The sequence below is a fragment of the Amia ocellicauda genome, chromosome 9 (assembly GCF_036373705.1).
Source record: "Amia ocellicauda isolate fAmiCal2 chromosome 9, fAmiCal2.hap1, whole genome shotgun sequence".
Classification (NCBI taxonomy): Eukaryota; Metazoa; Chordata; class Actinopteri; order Amiiformes; family Amiidae; genus Amia; species Amia ocellicauda.
In genome coordinates, this window is record NC_089858.1 from 39395296 (window position 1) to 39415790 (window position 20495).

The following is a 20495-nucleotide window of genomic DNA, read 5'->3' on the forward strand; positions in this document are numbered from 1 at the left end:
CCGACCAGGCGCATTAACCATATTACAGAGAGGGCAGACACATTTCCTTCCTATTACACTCTGTGTCAGCATGCCAGCTGCGGGGAATTTTAAACAGAGAGGTTTGTCAAGTGCACTGCAAGGCCGTAGTCCTACTGAAACACTGGGCTCGGAGTGCAGTGGGAATAGAGTGCATGCCGTGACAAAAAGCACAAGACGCCATGAGGTCACGTGGGATTCTACTATAATGGAGAGAGTGTTTTTATTTTTTCCAACCAAATGCAGTTTTACAACCGCTAAGATAGTATACAATGGTTGTATTTTTCATGAATGCAGCCACCTCTAAGGTGTGGGCTACAGCATCTATAGTTTCTTTATTTTGTTGTCATACACCCACTTCTTCCCACTCGTATTAGAGGTTCCCATCCACAATTACAATTACCAAGCACCTGTCTGTGGAGAAACAGCACCAGATGAATTACATAGCAAACATGAAACAAGAGAAAACCTGATAGTTGATGATCCTTCAATTTGTTATTATTTTTTCACTGATCTCTCAGAGGTGTTTTTATAGATGGTGTGCCAATGTGGTTTCTTCCTCGAAATGCAAGTGAAAACTATGTATTAGTAATAACACAAAGCCATTCTTATTTTGAACCAACCTGCAGTTGCCTAGGTTTGACCAGCCTTTCAAAATTATCTAATCTTAATTGATTCATTTATATTAGTTGACCACAAATCATTCAAGATGTCGTTGTAACACAAACAAACTCTTCTGCTGCTTTCACTCTCGGCAGTGGTTCATAGGAAAGACAGATGACAGTTGATTACAGTGTTACAGGGAAGTAGACAGGCCACAAAATAAAGAGCCTAGGTATTCATTAATCATGTTTCTGACAGCGTAGATTTAATGTGAAACTACAACTGGACAGACATTGATCAGATCTCTAAATGCATGATTTAACCTTAAGTAAAAACAAAAAACTTGTTTGACAACTGATCTCATGTCTAATACTCACATGACCGCCCCGTATTAGTGTAATTTTAGCACACATGACGTCTGCATGCCTGTGCCACTAGAACCAGTATTTCATATTGGTCTGGCTAGTTTGGCCTCTTTCTCAGGCCAGACAGGACATTTGCAGGTATCCGAAGGAACTGAAAGACAACCAATCAGTGATTACTCTCACAGCTGCCTATGGATGCTATTTTCACGTCAAGAAAAAAGGGTTACAATAGAGAAGACCACAATCATGCCATTATTAACACTGCATAATAGTAGTAATAGAAGCTGTCATCAAATAGCTTCAACTATCCAGTGTCAAAATGCCAAGATAAGGACCCATTTCAGCATGATGTCATATCAGCAAATTGCACAAAAACTGTAGTTTTGTAAACTTTTGGGGTGTGTGTCTGAAATGGAACTGAAAGGGTTACAGTAAGACTAGCAGGCCGTGTTTGCACTCTCTCTCCCTCTCTCTCTCTCTCTCTCTCTCTCTCTTTCTCTGAAAGTTAAACAAACACAGCGCATGAGAGAGCCTGCTTTGTTCCTCCCACTTTCCCTCTCTCATTATTGCCACAGAAAGACTCATTCATGGCTTTGAACTTCCCTGTACTGTTCAGGCTCTGAGTAGGAGCGTGTGTGCATGCGTGCCTGTGCGTGTGTGTGTCAGTGAGAGTTTGCGTGTGGCCCTACCGGCTTCGTCACATGATTCAGGTGTGTATGCCCACAGAACTGCACCTGTCTTTGTTCTGGTTATGTAAAAAAAAAAAAAAAAAGCAAGAGTGAAAGAGAGGGGAGAGAGAAGTTTAAGAGGGGGAGAAGCAGACAGAGAGAGATTAACAGAAATCGGAAAGATGGCATGGGTTTAGAAAGCAGAAACCCAGGTAAGAAAGTAATGAATTAAAAAAAAAAAAAAAAACGTGAGCGACTGAGAACAAAAGTCAAGCCTGCCGCGCTGCTTTGGCTGTCGCGAGAATCTAGTGCAGGAAGAGATCTCGGTGGGCAACACTGTTTTACACAAAAGACTTGACAGCAACTCTGTGCTGTTTAGAGGTCTATTGCTCTGCATCACAAAGAGATAACACTGAAAATGAGATCAAGCACACACTCATGTCAAGAGGCACTGTGTTTCATCTCATTGTGAGTTATTTTAGACTGGCAAACCAACAGCTTGCTTTTATAAAAGGTGAACTAGGAACTAGGTCACTGCATGATTATCTCATCTGGGACACTGATGATATGGCTTTAGATAAATGTGTTGTTCCTTTTGAAGTAATGAAATTCATTATTAAGTGGCATAAAATGAGACTTTTAAAAGCAGTCTTCTATTTAGGTCATTGTGAAAATCACAGATAATGTTTGTTTGGTTTTTGGGAGCACAAAGAAATTATTTGTAGATTATGACCAACTATAACTATTGCAAAGCAAATCATATTCTCTAAAGCTGTGTCCAGAAATTGTGTTGAAATGTTAGCACCTTTGTTTGTTTCTAGCAGCCTATAAATAATATTTATGTTGATAATATAAGGACACATGAATCAGTCAATTAACTTGTATTTCATAAAGCTCCTATTCACGATAAACACAATATAAAAGTGCATTATATAGACCGTTTTCAAAAGAACATAGTAATGCTACAGAATAAGAGTAAAGTAAAAAGAAAAGAAAACTAAAGTGTCAATAAATATGAATAAATTCCTGAAGAATACCTGGAAGACAGATGAAGGTATCTATATGTGTTTTGACTCCCCAATCCCATCATATTTCTGTTTTTATTCCACAGGATACATTTCTCTTGTATACTTCATTGTAAACAAAATCATAATTAAGTTTATCTTCGGTTATGTTATTCTCACATCAGTTCTGTGGAAATCCCAAAAAGCAGCACAACACAACGTAAAATGTAATTTCTCTCAAGAGCCTTTAACTTGTGATTTAAATCGTTTCTTTTAAATACATTATATATCTATTTTAGCATGCATTGTTCTCCTTTGATCAGTTAAAAACATCACAATTCATACCTACTATGTCATGATGCTTAATATAAATAAACGTAGGCTTAAGCATTTCTGGATTATACTCAGAACGTGTGTCACTGCTTACCTTTGAATGTCCTTCAAGTATGTGGTATGATTTTAACATCCACTTGGTCATGTGACACTGTTCTGTATTGCATTCCATACAACCATAAGCACATCCACTGTTACAATTTTTCCACTGGTACCCTAGGCTGTCTGAAGCAATTATGAATCACTTTTGTTTTGCTTCTCTAATCTGGGTTGATGAGAAATCAATCAACAACAACAACAACAACAACAAAAAAACTGTGAAAAGTTGTTTATAAACACCCTCTTATCAAACGATAATTTATTTAATAAGAGAATCAATATACAATTCCAATACAAATCATGTACATTATAGTAAATTTACCTTGATGAATTGACCATAGGCTTTTTGCACATTTAACATGGTTTTACTATTTGTTTATTACTGTACTATGGTTTTCTTAGGTTCTAGCATGCATTCACTGTTCTTTTCTACACACTAGTATGAATAAACTGTTGTCTACTGTAGTAAATATGTCTTAGAAAGATCATGGTATCCCCATGGCCCAGTGTAGGAAAGCATAGCGACTGCATGCTGAACCCATAGAAAACTTCTGTAAAAGGATTAAAAAAACACAGTAAAACTATGATAAAAGGTAAACTTACCAGTGTACACTAGCATACTGGTGATCCTGAAATGCATTATGTTAAACTGTGTAATTCTGCTGTAAATTTTTGAAGATGTCCCCATTCCTTCAACTATTTAGGTACATTTGTGTGCATAAATGTCCATGTAATTTTATCACAATTCATATCATGCTCTAGTCCAATGGGGGAGGGGGGTTCTTGTGATCTGTCTAGCTTCAGTTCTCCCTCTTTCTCTGTCTGCCAGGGATTCATTGCTGGGCATCTGAAGGGATCTGGCTCCAACATGGACCTTGTGGCTACTGGTTATGAGTAAGTGAGAAATCACACCCTGTCTTTGCATCTTGGTGTTAAACGGATGGGTACAGTTTGACAAGAGAATAACGATGGAGATGAGAACAAGGCCATCCCTTGACTCTCTGGATCGGGTTGTTAGTAGCTGGCTGATCTGAAGACCATGTCAAGACTTATTGAATGGTCCCAGTTCCTTAAACTCACTACTGTTAGAATAGTGGATGTGTGTGAAAGTGTACAGACACACAGATAGTCAGAAAGGTAGAATAATAGATAGATAGATATTTTGCTAAATAGTTTTTTTTTCCAGAAGGGGGGGGGGTTATAAGGTTTATAAGGCTACAAGTCATATAATAACACCTCAACGAACAACATTCATTTCAGAACAGTGCCCTTATCTCACCTGGGATGATTACATGATCACTTTAGAAAGGGAATTGAGAAACAACAAATTAAACACAAAAACGCGTTGACTTAAGAAAGGTAACCTGTTTGAAAGAACATATATCTGTCAGGCCTCTTATTTCAGGTCTGAATTTTCCTTTGCATTATTTACTCGTGTGTGTGTTTAGATATGCATTTGTTGATATGTCCACCTAGTAACCTCAGATACATGACAACAGAAAAAACATTAAAACACGCACACACAAAATATTAAGTTGATGATGTTGATAATGATATGAATATGAATATTGTTATTTTTATTTGCATATCAGGCTACACTACTGATATTGTGCTTTGGTTGCTTTTGAGCACTCTGCCAAATCATCTGAACATTTTTAGGACTGTTATATAAGGGACCTGGGTTACGGAAGGACTCTTACCTACTACATTGGTTTAAATATGTCTGTGCTCCATGTTGGCAATCTTTTCTGCCTCAGCAGTCCAATATTACATAATGGCAAGGCTTGTAAAGAGAAATCTGTGCAGTTGCGGTTACCAGATTTCTGTGGGTCGAAGCTGTAGACAATATTGGATTTTAAATGTTGCTCTCTTATGCAATACAGTCTGATCTCTAACATGCAAAGGCAAAATTTACACTTGTATTGTATCCTCATTCTCTTCTTGTGGTCGCGGTGAGTTTTATATAAAGAAAGGCTTCTGTTGACGTCATTAGCCACCAACTTCGCCTCAAGTATGGGTCCAACCGCTGAAGCAGATTTTACCCTGAAATCTACACGCTTCGGAGTTTTTGACAGGGATAAACAATTAGAAAGGAAACGGGGGTTACTTCACACGGATTTGGACACCATAACTGTAATCGGGAATGAATGGAGGGGTCGCGTTCCTCGTAGCACAGACGTCCGCAGTTCTGCGCAGATCTGCAGCATTGCGCCGATCCTATTGGTGGAGCAGAAAGCGGAAAGCGCCGCTGCACGGACTGCGCGGCCTGCGGGAGTGTGGCGGGCAGGAGCAGCCGCCGCAGCCCAGCGACTGAAGTTGAATCCGCTTACCGTGTTTGCGCGAACAGGGACGGCTGAGAGACAGGACCCAGCCGCGCCGAGAAAGATACAAACTGGTGCTGCGACATGACAAAGTCAGTACAGTAAACTGTAAACCCCACAAAATAATAATGTCTTAAGGCAGCGGAATACTTACATAATAAGCTGCTGTGCGCCGGCAAGATGACGCTCCCTGCCGGCCGGCTGCAGGTGCTGACCCCGTCGGCTGGGGATCCGTGCTTTCTCTTTCTGTCTGATGCACCACTTCATTACACCGCGGTAAGATATTACGACATTGCATTTCTTTCTATATTCGTATATCGTATTTGAAAATAGAAATAATTGATTTTAACAATGCGCACAAAAAAAGTTGCCCTCGCTCAGTGTTGTTGTTACACATGCGCTGTATGTGAGTGTTTCTTCACAAACTCGTTGATACAGTTGAGGCAAATATGTAAGACAGAGAGACTGGCTCTGTATACTTCAGTGTATGTTTTAGTCTTCACGACAGGGGATTTATGTGCAGTTAGCAAACGTGTTGAATGCAAAAGATTTTGTAAAAGGTGTTACTCCATGAAACATAAATAATGAAAAGATTAATAATTCAGTACCGATTCTGGATACTCCTTGTTGATGGTTACAAACGTATATGGAAGCAGGTCGGTTTTAGGTTTGCGCTCATTATCAGCCTGAAAACCACTTAAGTGTGATGGGTTTCTGTATTACTGTCTGTGTGGGTGATGCCAGGGTCAACATCCATTCTTCCTCTATGGCACTTCTACACTGCTGGCAAACTAACATATAGTATCCGATTGTCTAATCAATCATGTTTGATTGATAACAGTTAAGAATCTTAGGATGTTTACAAAATGTATATACAAATTTATTAGAAAAAGGCTACATGACAAATAGAACGGCAAAAAAGTTTGTAAAGTCCAACATTACAGAATTTCCATAGTTTTACCATTAAAGCCTTCTTGAATCAAAAAACATCTTTTCTTAAATATCCAGTAGGATTTATAGTAACCAATTGGATGTCTTTTGAAACAAAATTAGTCATGAATTACACAAAACAATGAGTAATTGAAAGTCAGGGTGAACCCTGGTTCTGTTCAATTAAAGGTGATCTTTATATTCAGGTGTTTAACTTATTAGGTAGATCTTCAGGGGTGACATTGGAAAGCCCCACCCTATATAAAGATCAGAAACTTTGTGAGTTTAGTCTTCACCATACAGGTGTATGGAAGCACATGATCAATCAATCAATCAATCAATCAATCAATCAATCAATCAATCAATCAATCTCTGAGGACCTCTGAAAAGCAGTTATTGATGCTCTTCACACTAGAAAAGGTTACACAACCAATTAGAAGGATTTGGGGCTCCAGACACCATAACTTTACCCATGAGCAGTTGTCCAACCAAAAATCTCTCCGAGAATAAACTGGCAAATGATCCAGGATGTCACAAAGACCCCTGAGTAGCATCCAAGGTTCTGCATGCCTGAATTACCTAGGCTAATGCAAATGTTCATGAAAACGGTCAGAAAAAGACTGAACTTGAATAGTGAACTTCGGATGGTTTCCTCCTGGCTGTCCTTCCATGAACACCAAAGAGCACATAGATGATGCACAAGATTTGTGGAACAACGTTCTCTTGACAGATGAGTCAAAGGTTGAGGTGTTTGGCAACCAGTTACTGAATCTAAAGGTTCACCTTTGCACACTTGGATATTGAATATTGAATATTGAATCATTTGTAGACAATAGCAGTGGAAAAAGTATAATGTTTTTGTGTCATTTGTTTAATCAGGTTATCTTTATCTATTGAGACTTAGATTAAGGCACATTGGCACTATATCTACTCCATGAGTAGATGAGACTAGGGACAGTTGTCCTTTTGCTCCAGTACTCTGAGAACGTTTTAGCTGGTTTGGTCATTTTTTTTTAATACAAACAACTTACAAATGATTTCACTACGTTTTTATGTTTTTTGAGCTAATGTGCAGAGTGCACTGCAGACCGGAAATAATGCTTCTGAGTTGGACATTACAGTTGATCCCATGACCAGGGTCAGTTGTAACAAATCTGAAAAATCACAAAGTAATAGTAACAGTGTATCTCAGAAATTAAAACCTTAATTGATATTTAGTTTAACTGAGATAATGAACTTCTTTCCCCACAAAAAAATACAATATTGTTTATGTATATGCTTTATTATATTACTTAGGCTGCATATTTGTAGTCTCCTGCAGCATTTTGTACAATTAAAGAAAGCAGACCTACGTTTTAAGCTGCACATGTTTTGAAAACTGTAGGTCTTCACTGTGACTTCAGTGCAAGCTTCAAGGGTTAAAAACCTGCAGGACCGGCATGATGCAATTTGAATAAATTACTTAATTACTGAATAAACTTCAGTTTCCAGTGATCCCACCCAGCACTTGATCACAACAATATATATTTCAGAAATAAATTAGTAACAATGGAATTATTCCTGTGTGTTCACATTTTTTCAGTGTGGAATTTCCTCTGTCAGGGCCATGTGAGTGATTAGGAAGGAGGCTGTTATGCTGAGTTCATAGTCTTTAAAAGCCCAGCCAGCTCTCCTACACTGAAGGACAAACTAAAGGCAAAACACACTATTCTGTGTCTCTCCCTGCCACTATTCATTAACCAAGGTGGGACTGAATTATTCTTGAAATTATTTTCAATTCCAATTCCTTGTCAAGTTCCTGTGAAAAGTTTGTATAATTGTGTATACCTTCCCTTGCTAAAATGAGTCAGATTTTGACAGCTTCCAAACGAGAGGATGCAATTTATCCCATGTTGCTCATTTGGATTTGCTTGTAGCTAATCCATTATTATTATTATTATTTTTATTTCTTGGCAGATGCCCTTATCCAGGGTGACTTACAACATAGGTGTAACTCACACAGACTTTTTGTTTTGCAAATACCAGCATGTCAGCTTCAACTACATGCTTGGGGTGTTTGATGCAGATGAAAATGTTGTACAAAGAAGTACGTTCTATTTTCAGTTTTGTATAGATGAGGTCAATTCTGCGGGACTTGGAAAAAACTACAAGTTTGGAATTGTACTGAAGGGTATGTGTGATCTGAAAAATATTTGACACTTACAACACATAAGTAGATACTACACAGTAGTATTATCTAGTAGATAGATAATGCATAGTAATCATGAAACACAATCTTGCCTGAAAAAGTGGTGCATGGTATTGTGACTGGACAGTCATTCTGCTCATCTATACATTTCTACTGGCTCGCCACTGCGCCAACCTCAGCAAGAGATCATTCTCAAATATCGCAGTGCATTAAAAATAAAACGGCGCATTTGGTAGGGCTCCAATAGTAGCTTCTTAATATGAAAAGCATGCAAACATAAACTGCGCAGTTGTAACGCGACGCTCATCAGAATAAGCGCTGCTGTGCACACCGCGGCGTGTCACCTTCACCGAATCGCACTGCGCGATGATGGAGAGCTGCAGCGGCCAATCGGTTGCCAGCCACCGTGGACGAGCAGCCAATCAATGCGCGCCAGTATGTCATAAGGCGGGACTAAGGAGGTTTTTTATGAATGAGTTGAAGCCGGGGTCCGCATAGCATCAGCAGCGGAAGAGCAGCGAGGGCGGGATGCTCTTTTCCTAAACCTTCACGTTGCATCCGTTATTATAGCTCGATCAATAAGACATAAGTATAAAGTCTGCGTTCGCAAAGCGGCATTTTATCTATAGCTATGTATCCGACAGTAAAACACCATGATGTATTTTATTGCGATTTTTCATACCGGTCAATAGCCGGGATAGATATTGACCGATAATATTGTGGCTGCACAGCATATACTTTCATAACTGCATTTTATTTATTTGCATTATTATTATAAGTGTTTTTTTATCGCCTGGAGATTTGGGAAAAGTTCTAAAAAATCTATAAATAAGTAAATAGCACCATGGCCCTGGTGTGTTTAACGAGAAGACTGTCTTTAACCAAACTGCAAAGGATAATCTTACAAATGCATTTTTGGATCTTTGATCGCTGATATACAATCACTATCCGATCGGTCATGACCGTCCCATCGATCACATGCTGTTTGCTTTATATCGTTTGAGGCTTTCGTTTTACCGTGCCGTTTTATTCCGATTTATTCATACTTAGGGCATTATTACATAATGTAGGAAAAAAATGGTGCTTCATTCATTGTTTACGTTTTGGTTTTAGCTTTAATCCACATTAACTGAATGCTTACACTAGTCCAAACTATGCATGCATATCATATTAAAATGAATACATATTTTATTATTAATAACAATAGATCTGAAAGCGGGATATATGCTTCCCATTACATAGTTTGCATTGTGCCATTGGATATTACACCCTGCAAGCTGTCTAGCGTATATGGTTGCTAAGTGTCCCTCTACTTTCTGTAAGAAATAAATTCCGTTTCCCTGGAAACCCGAGACAGTTGGATAGCGAAATCAACAACCACCATTTTCCAGACTGGGAGGTGAGCAATAGTATTTTTCCCCTTACTGCACTGCCATTTAAATTAAAGATTACAATATACCTATTGATAAAGCGGGGGAAGTATTTGGCAAATCAATGAGAACGAAATGCCGCATGTATTTTTGCGCAACTGTACATTATTTGAACGGACTCTATGCTGTGACCATCCGTATATAATCCACTTGCATAAGCTTCTTGTGGACAGATACAGCGTGTATCAGTATTTATCAAGCGCTGAATTATTTAACTCATTTAAAGGTATTTCTGAATGTCTTTGAGAAGCAAGCTGTGTGTGTGCGTGTCTGTTAAAGTGTCACAATTTGTATATATTTATTTAATTGGAAACTATTTTGTATTCTCCATGGACCATTAATGTTTGGTCATTTATAGCGTGTTTGTTATTGTTATTGTATTTATGTACATAGAACATATTCGTTTTTTTCCCCCCAATATTTTCTCATGAATTTTCAGCAGGACATTCCTTCCATTTTTTAAAATATATACTGATAGTGTTGCAGTGGAGGGTGGACTGGGCCGGATCTGCTTGCTTATTTGACATATAGGTATCAGACATTCAGTCAGGCTATGGGGTCATGTGTGCTTAAAATATCCAAACAGAATAAAGACACATTGTAGTGATTGATCTAATTTTTAAGATAAAACGGTGCAAGAGAAGGCAGAAAAGTGGTGTGCTATACAACATTAATATTCATGTATCAGGCCTAAAATGTAGACTTGTAGTGTTTTCCGGTTGACAGTATTTACAGGAAAAAGTAGTTTTTTTCCTGGGTGTGAATTGATCAGAAGTTCCATTCAACTGCATACTGCTGCATGAAAGAAATACATTAGCAAGTGCAAATTGTGTCGTTTTTCATAATTGAAAGCTTGCACTTTAAAAGGAGTCAGTGGAGAAACAAATGGATGAAAGCAAAATAAAATGTTGTCTCAGCCCTGGCTTTGACCCAAAGGTGCACTATCGTATTGCTACAATGTTGCCAACTGCTAAGGTTATTCATGTGAGACCATTTATTCTGTGCTAACACATATGGATGTGGTGTGTGATCTAGTGCACGAAATATCTCCAACCCTGGACCCGGAGAGCCCAGTCCTTCAGGTTTTATATCTTCAGTTTAGATCAAAGTAATCTAAACTAATTGAATTATGTTTTAATGCAGTGCTTGACAGCAAGGTTAGAATGGAAACCAGAAATCCTGCGGCTCTCTTGTATCAGGGTTGAAGATTCCTTGCCTTTTGTCCTTCTTTGCAGCTGAGGTCTAAACTGTAGTTCATTTGCAGGTCAAAAATAACAGTTTTTCGCTGCCTTAAGCCACTGATGATTGAAGGAGACCCCTGAATGCTGCAGGATTGCCATTCTCCATGACAATCTGTTTAGATTACACTTGCAGACTATTCATCTTCTCTAATGCCTTCATCTGATTCAAAGTAACGTGCGCATGGATTAGTAAAGTTCCATTTTGTGACACAACTACCTACCACAGAAACACCGGTGGGAATGTCAGGGGTGTATGCCTGTGGAGGCTGGACTGATTGATTGGCTGGCATGAACACTGAGCTATTTGCTGTATCATTCATTCATTTATGGTTGGCCAATCAGTCAATTATGGCCCTGGACTGGCACCAAACCATTTTTCAGGAGACTCTCCTCTCTATGAGCAGAGTGACGAGGAAGAGACAGAGAAGTGTTCAGTGTTGATGGTGGGGCTTTTATTTTTCTTGTACTGCTTAGTTTTCAGCTATCTTGAAATGTATGTGGTGAGTTATATTGCTAAGTTTCAACATCTCCAGATTGCTTTGTTTTGTTAATATTTCTCCGACAGTTGTGTATCCTGTCAGAACAACGTGGGAAGTGAATTACCTCTTGGGAAGCAGATAAATCACACCTTCAGAAGTGTAAACGAAAGGGGGAAAACAGGTGGTGTGATCACGCCCTTTAAATTGCACTCGTGTTTGAAACATAATTACAGGGTGGCTTTTCCAAGCTTTGTGCTCTAGAGGAAAATGTACTCATCATTTTCTGCAGCCATAAAAGATGCACAGGTGAAAATACAGTAAGAGAGAATGTGGGCAGGGAAAAATTATAATTTAATTCCTATATTTGTGTTTCTTTTTTATCTGGACAAAGTAAGGGCAAGATAGAAGTGCAGAGCATTTTTTTTAATTGAATATCTACATTAGAGAGTTTTGTTCCCTGTTGAACTATTGTATTCAGCAGTTGAAACTTAACATTTATAGTGGCCAACAATGAATAGGCAAAGTGAGTGTCCGCCATTTTGTCGCAGTATAAGGTAGCTTTGGAGTGACTTAAACAGCTCCTTGAATCTGTCGCAAACATTGGCAAGGGATGTTCAAAAGCCATCGATTGACAGGGGCAAGTGAGTAGATCTGGACATTTCTTCCAGTTTACAGTATTTAACTTGCATGCGATAATAGTGTGTGTTAGCAGCATGCAGATACTGCCAATACTATTCTGGCTTTCTACTATCCACCCTGATCAAAAAGACAATCTGTTTCCTGTGCTGTTAACATTGGTACAATTTCCAAGGTCTTGTCTTTGAGTTTTGGAGTGTGTTGGCACAGAATGATGTCTGTTTCTAAAGTAGAGGCACTTAATAGTTTTTGCTCCTCCTGTCCTGCCAGTGTTATAGACACCGCAGTTTTTTCTTTCTCTGTCACACTCCCCCTCTCTCTCTAGAAAGTGTACTGATATCTGCAAAATCACTTTTGCTACACAGATAAAGCCGGCTGCTGGCTCCACAGCTGCAATACAGCACCAGTCTACCTAGGACTGAGAAGTCGTATCATATACAGATACAACGGCTATAAATATTTAATCTACAAATGTCCGTGAGCAGTCATTGAGTGAGCTGGGCGTGCTTTTATGGCCAAGGGGCCCTTAGCTGTGAAACAGGCTGCTTTTATGATGCAAGGACCATTATACAAACAGCATTTTAATTTATATTGTAGCTTAACATGCAAGACCTTACTGATGTTTACCCTGATATATTTGCCATTGGACTTTTGCACTTTTTACTGTTACGGTTGTTCTATAGTTTTACAATGCTTTGCTATGTATTTCAACATGCCTTCACTGTACAACAGATAACGAATACACCATGGTCTACCACAGTACAAATATCTTATGGTCCAGTGTAATAAAGTACATTGAAGGCATATTGAATCCATAGGAAACTGCTGAAAACTATGGTAAAGCCACAGTAAAACCATGCACATTAAAAATGCACAAATCCTATGGTTCATTTACCAAGCTAACCTTGCATAAGGATCTCAGAATAATGCATTTTAAAACCTCAATCAGCCAGATTGTCAGCATTTTGAACTGGGCTTGTAGTACTTTATCTGACAAAGAGTGTTTTTGCACAGTGCTTGGATAGGCAGTCATGCTTATAGAGAGAGACATTTATTGTACCCTGTAGAAAAGCATTTGTTTCTGCATTTGTTTGATAAATAAAATAATACTATTCATGTTATTTATTTTAATTTTAATTTAAATGCAAAGGTAATGTTGTACTCATTTGTATAGTACACACACACACACACACATATATATATATATAGGCTAGTTATTCCTAAGATTTTACCATGCAAACAATATTTGATTTAAAAAAATCAGACATTAATATAAAAGTAATATTAATTCTCAACCAGTGGGTATAACTTGATTAATTACCTCAGTTGTGTTTGAAGGAATAGAAATGTACTGGAATTTTACAGTTCATTGCGTTGATACGTCTACCTTGACCATAAGAGTGCGACAAGCGAGAAAGAGGGAGACCCGAGACAGAGGAAGCAAAAAGAGAGAGAGATAGATCATACCATCTCCACACAGCACAGTAAACTGTCAGAAAGAAAATGTCTTGTTTTTCTTTATTGGGCCAATGACAGGCTGTTGCTGGGCAGACATGGCATTGAGACTGGATAGGAGAGATGATTTTCGTGTGTGTTTTAGTGCCGAGGGCTGCCAGTCTGCCAGCTCTCTCCAGCCAAACGACTTTCCCAGCCTTTCCCCTTCTGGGAGTGAGTAGAGACTGCAGGGCAGCTAATGGCAGGTAGGAGAAGATGGGGAAATTCCTGCCAGTTGATATCTTACTTAATTTTCCCCATGTAGTTGGGCAGTAACATAATCCGTCTTGAAAAGATAACAGCCCTTAAGCATGAAGAAGGGGAGATCTCAATTATAGATGATGTTTGACCAGTTTTATGCATCTGTTAATTTGTGATGTGTTTTAGATGGGAATGCATGTTGGCGGGCAGAATCATTATATAGTATGTGTGATGTTTAAATCATGGAGGCTTATATGATTTGTGTTATTTGCCACAGTGTGGGGTGTAATTGTTGATCGTGTGGCTAGGCTTGTGTATTGTACAATGTGTATTGTAGATGGGGAAATTTTTGCCAGAGTACTGGGAATAAGTTTGGGGCTAGAATCTCTTGCAGAAGCTGTTTTGTTTTTTTCCAAGGGATGCAAATGATCTGTATGCATGGGTATGGGTCAATCTAATCAACAGGGACATGTATGTAACAGTTGTTTGTTTGTCTGGGTGCTGAAGTGAGTCAGAAATGTCTAGTTTGCGATTGATGGAGCAGTGGAGAAGAGTTTTGTATTGATTAAAAGGGTTTTCTCTTGGTTTTGATCAACCAGTAGGAAAGAAAGCACCCTCTTCCTTATTGATTTTTGATTGATTTCACATTCATTTTCACATCATCACATAATTTGAATCACTAAACCACGAATGCAAAAGAAAATCGGTTCATATCAGCCCCCACTCCCCCTCCACTCAATCTTCATCCTCCTAGGATTTGAATATTTATTTATTCTACTGTAACACTGAATTGCAAATTGGTCCTTAAAGCTGTGGGCATTCAGAATAGGAAATTCAAGGTTTATCTCTTCCTGGCAGAATCCTGTTTCATAATCAATATTTTTCTTATTGTCTCCTCTCTCTGTCTACAGCTGGGAATATGAAAAAGAGTCACGACAGCATGATGCAAAACTGAAAGTGCTTAGCTCCATTTCTTCATAAAGTTGTGCTGCAGGAGAGAGCTGAAATGCATGTAGAAAATGTGCTTAATCAGTATTTAGACCTTCCATAGATGTCTGCTCCTGCAATTTGCTTTTAATCTCTGATTTGGAATGAGGATATGTAACTTGATCTGTGACAATGAAAGATTTTGTTCTCCGTTAGCAGTGTAATGGAAAATTCTGATTACAATTTCTGAGTCTTTTCTGTCAGCTGGGAAATCTATCCCAACCATACAATTTTTGTAAAATATCTGGTGTCATCTGGTTGCAATATCCACTACAAACAGTACCAGATAATTTATAAGTGCATATATTAGCATACAGTTTAGATACTGATCTTAAATTTCTAATTGTGTGTCTGAGAATGAACACTGACATGAAGATGAAAAGTGAGAAATACAAAACGTGTTTGCAGTCTATGCTAAATTCAGAAATATCTCCCGTATAGACATATTTCATTATTTTAATGTGTGACAAAGTTTAAAAACAGCTTTAAAAGACTGCTCTGCAGAGGAACATTAATTGGGAGATGATATAATTAATGCATACAATACAAATACAAAAATAATGTAGCCTACATATTGATATTGCTCAATTCTGTGTTTTGGTTAAAGATATACATGTTTGAGTTTTTTTAAATTGTTTTTTTTTTGTGCCAAAATCCTATAGACATGCTGCATGGATGAAGTTGTACAGATACGTACAAGATATACATTTGTCAGCTGGGGAAATTTCAAAGCTACAGGCTATGGTCAAAGCAGAGATCAGTTTCCTCTTGGTACTAATATGGATACTGTAGTACGAACCCTTGATCTGGAACTGCAAAGTACTACCAAGAAACCTTGATATTGGGATTCTCTTTCAACACTATACATTGTTAGCAGAGCTTCCCCATGGTAATTGGAGAAAGCTGAATGTGATGTTATGGTCTGAATACAAACATCACAGCAGAAACCCTGAAGCGAAATACAGCTATGAATAAATGCCGTGTTGTTATTTACCTTTATCTCGGTAAGAGAGATGAGACTTCAAGCTCAATACACAGAAACGTCTCTGTAATATCCATACTATATAATAACAGATATAAAGAGAAAAATAGCACTCCCAGGTGGCACATTGATTAAAAGTCTGTTAGGATTCATGAGGCATCATCCTATACCCTGAATCTAGCTGGTCTCCAATCCTATGCTATAAGTTTAGGAGTTCCCAGAGGTCTGCATACCATTGGCTGCGGGTATTTATTGGCTAGGTGATCCTAAGTTCCCTGCCTGTGGCTCCTCAGGGGGACATCATCTGAAGAACTTACACCATGAAATGATGGGACATGTCAAAGACAAAGTGGACATATGGCTCTTCATCTTATGTATTCAGTTCCAAATTCCAAATTAAAGATAGAGGAGTGATTGTGTAGCAGTCTGATCCATTTCAGCCTTCACCATCTGCCACATCCTCGACACAAAGGCAACTTTTGGATGCTGAATATATGAACTTGAATCTGCTAAGCCAGGCATGTGAAGTTAACATTAAATATTAAATACAGTATTTAATGCTTCTGCTTTGTTAGTATAATCTGTACAGATGCCTGCAGCTCGTTAACCCAGAATCGAATAAAACCGTAATGCAGAAGGAGTGAATCTGTTTCACCGGCTTGAGACTTTGAAACTGTACCGAGTTTCAGATTTTATATAGGGCTTTGATGTTTTCAGCCAAAGGTATGTCTGGATTGATTCACATAGATTGATTGTTGTTTTCATCGTTTTCTAGAGAGATCTGTTGTACCAGGTTTAAGCTGTCACCCCCAGGATGCAATTGGCCCTATTTTGGTGTAGTTTCTTATATAGGCTTCATTTACCAGGGGAAAACAAATACTGTATTAAAATTTTACTTTCGACAAGAATACTAGAATGTTACTGTAGTCCGAAAACTGTCTAGCAAATATAATATTTTTGTGTGTGTATTTTGTATTTTTGTCCTGTATGGAAATATTTAAAAAACATTTTTTTAAATGCAGTCAAATTGTGTTAATGGTTATTATTTTTCTTCTAATGCAGTGCAGTAAAAACAAGGAAAAACACTACTGTAAAACCTGTGAAATGTCTATTTACAGATAGAGGTGTACTAAAACTGTGTTGAGTGTAGTGATTCAAACATCCTGTATAGCTAACAGTCTCAACTGGATTTTATAAGGAATGCTTGTTGACAGTGTCCACCAAAGGACCCTTTCCATCTCTTGTAGAGCGTGTGTGATAAATGCAATTCAGGAATAGTGTGAAAATGGAGCTGCGTGTTTCAGAAAATACCATCTTAGCTTAAAAGGACTTGACTTAGGAATACCCTTTGTGTCTCAGCGCATCTGTTGCTTTTAAATTGTAAATTGTGTGGCTGGGAATGGGTACTCAGGCTTGCAACACAGCTGGCGGAGGGACGTGTGCAGGATTTTGATTTGCTCAGCAGCTACCACAGTAATAAAATGCCTGTCTAGGTAATACTGTAGAGAGTGTAATGTCAGTATCAATATAGACTCTTATATTTTTATTTGTGCATTGGCTGAAATGAGTGAAAGAGACCTTTTCCCCTGTAGATATTCAAAAAATAAATGGCTGATGATTCCAAATTGAGAAATGTGTATTCCAACAACTGTATCATGAAAAGTGTGCACCATGGGGCAATGTAATTTATCCCATGGATAAATAGGACTAAGGGAATATGTTTCTATGGACAACTACAATAAACACCAGATGGCAGCTCAATGTGACCACAGTTTATGTCCAAGATGGCTTCTATGCATGGTCACATCTGCATGAAACTGTTCAGTTTCCAAGTAGACAATATGATGTTAGATGGTGTCTTCCCCATTTGTCCCTCTTGGCATTTTCACAAAATGTTTTCACTCCACAAGTAAATGGTTTTCATCATACTGTTGAAGAAATACGCCAACTAAGTTAACAGCAGAAAATCAATTGTGATATTGACGCGGTTTGATTCCGATTCCCGCAGGTTCCAATTGATGGATTCTGACATGGACTATGAGAGGCCAAACGTTGAAACTATCAAGTGCGTGGTGGTTGGAGACAACGCTGTTGGTAAGACCCGCCTCATCTGCGCCCGGGCCTGCAATGCCACCCTCACCCAGTACCAGCTGCTCGCCACACACGTCCCCACCGTCTGGGCCATTGATCAGTACCGCGTCTGCCAGGAGGTCAGTGACACCAGTTATTCAGCGATTCAAAACTGTTCATATTCCTTGCTTGCTTGCTTACAGACAAACGGTAAAAGCACAATAGCTGAAGCATTTGACCCATGTGATGTCAAAGGTGGAGTTGACCTGTGTCTTCCCTGCTTGCTTGACTCAATTTGCTCAAGCCAAAGACAAAGTGACCCAATTCCTTTCAAGGTTTATATGGACTTTGTTGATTTTACTATGGGAAAGCTGCTGTTAACCCGAGGTCATGCAAATGAAGTGGAAAGGACAGAGGTCATATGCAAATTAAGCCATGTATATAGCTCTCCTGCTGTTGTCACAGGACAATGTCAGAAAAGGGCAGAATATGTGCACTGAGGATGATAGAATTAAATAATTAAATCTGTAATTGTGATGTGATGTCTAGTTTCTCTGACATCTTGCCACCCACACTATTGTCCCATGCTGTTTTAAAGACATAAGAAGAGATCATTCAAGTTTATACGTGAAATGCTGGTATATATGTGGAAGTGTTTCTTTTGGCCACAAACCAGATTATCCCAAGCTTGTAAATTTCACCATTGAAAGACATTCAGTACCATAGTTCACCTGATCTGTTAAGACATTTAAACGTGGCAAAATGTTTTCTGTGCTTGGTTGTAGTAAGACTCATCTAAGACTCATAGTGTGACTCACCTCTGTCCTGCTGTGAAGTCGACACAGTACGTTCAGGTTTCAGGTTTGTAGGGCAAGTCTTGTGATAGCAGGAACTCAAGAGGAAGACCCAAATTTAATTGAAGTCATTAGTTACTGATCAGTAAGTACATTGAAAAGCCATTTAGGGATGTCTAGTAGACTTAGACTCTTATCAGTTCCTGGGAATTCTTTGTGTTTAAACAGCTAATTTCTCTCTAATTAGGTTTTTCTGCACTAGGGTAGAAGGCATTCCTCAATGTGGGCACATTTCCTTTGCTGTTCCATTGACTCTTTGGCACTACAAGTGCAAACAGGCCCTTCATGAGAAATTTCCTTTCGAGAGATTAGATCCAACTATAGATTTTTTGCCTTTTCATTTATCAGTCAAATTGATCAAATCTGAAACTGACATTTGAAGTTATCAATTTCAAATTCAAACAGATGTGTAGTTAGGCAGTTAATTCACTCAAAATTAGGATATAAACCTGTATAACGGAAAAATAAAGTATTTTTGTTAAGTCTTACTTCTGACTTCAGGGTGCATCAAATTTAATAATATTTTTTTTCTGGATTAGTCATTTAAAGTCTACAGTATTTCCTAAAAATAATTATTAACACTAACCACTCGATTTCCTTGTTAATACAGTAGACTCTCAGCTATCTGCGTTACTGATGGGGAGGACGGCCACGGATAAAAAACAATTGCAGATAATCCAAAAATATAAATTTTCCATGGATCTCTATGCCAAAAACCCTAATATAGGTATAGGGGAATTGGTTGCAAAGAATGTATTGATCTTTTTAAGGTCCACACAAAAACGTTACTTTAAATAGGTTTGAACATTTTTAAATTGGATTTCTGCTGCAATGAGCTTCCATGCAATATAATTTAGTCAGAAAGAAGTGCATCATCCTGTTGCTCCAAATAAGCAAGAAGACCAGTCTATCACTGCTTTATCCAGCTCTGCATATGTTGAAATGTTCATGGTTTTACACTTAGCCAAGCCATTTGAAGAATCTGAGTTGCTGGTAATGTTTATGATATTGTCCTTGTTACTTTTTATGTAGCAGTTTCACCAATGCTGTAAGCAAGATGTTTTATGGAACTGCCGTCTTCCAAGTTATATCTAATATCCAGTTTATGATTTAACATTGAAACAACATGCTTAAGTTTCTCTGCAGTTGCACGGTTTCATCAGTTAAAACTCACAAAATAAATGATTGGATAAATCGCTCAAAATGAAACACAGCTGACTATTCCTACTTAGAACCAATACGAATGATCGACCGATTGCACATGCTCAGTGATAAGTGTCCTGCTCAGGCACAGAATACTCTGCCGACTAAGTGGCCACGCCAATCAAATCAAATCCATGAGTTATTAATTTATGTCAAAATCTCAGGTGCACAGTTAACCTACAAATCGGATAAACTGCACACGGATAATTGAGAGTCTACTGTATAACAGTTAGAGAATAGCTTACAACTGTCTTACCAAATTATTTTATTTATTTGTTTATTTATTTATTTATGTGTGTGTCTCTTTGTTTCTTAGCAGACACCCTCATCCAGGGTGCCTTGAAATTTACAAGAAACATTTAAAAGCTTTACAAAGTGCAGTAATATAA

General features: G+C 38.3%; 1 protein-coding gene across 4 annotated transcripts in view; it reads left to right on the forward strand.

The window, feature by feature from the left end:
- The first annotated feature begins 1429 nt into the window (after positions 1–1429).
- The window catches only part of rhobtb2a (Rho related BTB domain containing 2a), a 33124-nt gene continuing 14058 nt past the window's right edge, over positions 1430–20495 (forward strand). For 2 of the 4 annotated variants that reach the window (XR_010820027.1, XM_066714463.1), the window contains exons 1-3: positions 1430–1866; positions 3920–3984; positions 17988–18189. Coding sequence is in view for 3 of the 4 variants with exons in the window: in XM_066714463.1 (XP_066570560.1) it covers positions 3959–3984; positions 17988–18189 (228 nt within the window). In the remaining variant the exon portion in view is untranslated. Of the gene's footprint in view, positions 1867–3919; positions 3985–5189; positions 5688–9042; positions 9929–17987; positions 18190–20495 lie in introns of those variants that run through there. The other 2 variants (XM_066714465.1, XM_066714466.1) reach the window with 2 other exon arrangements.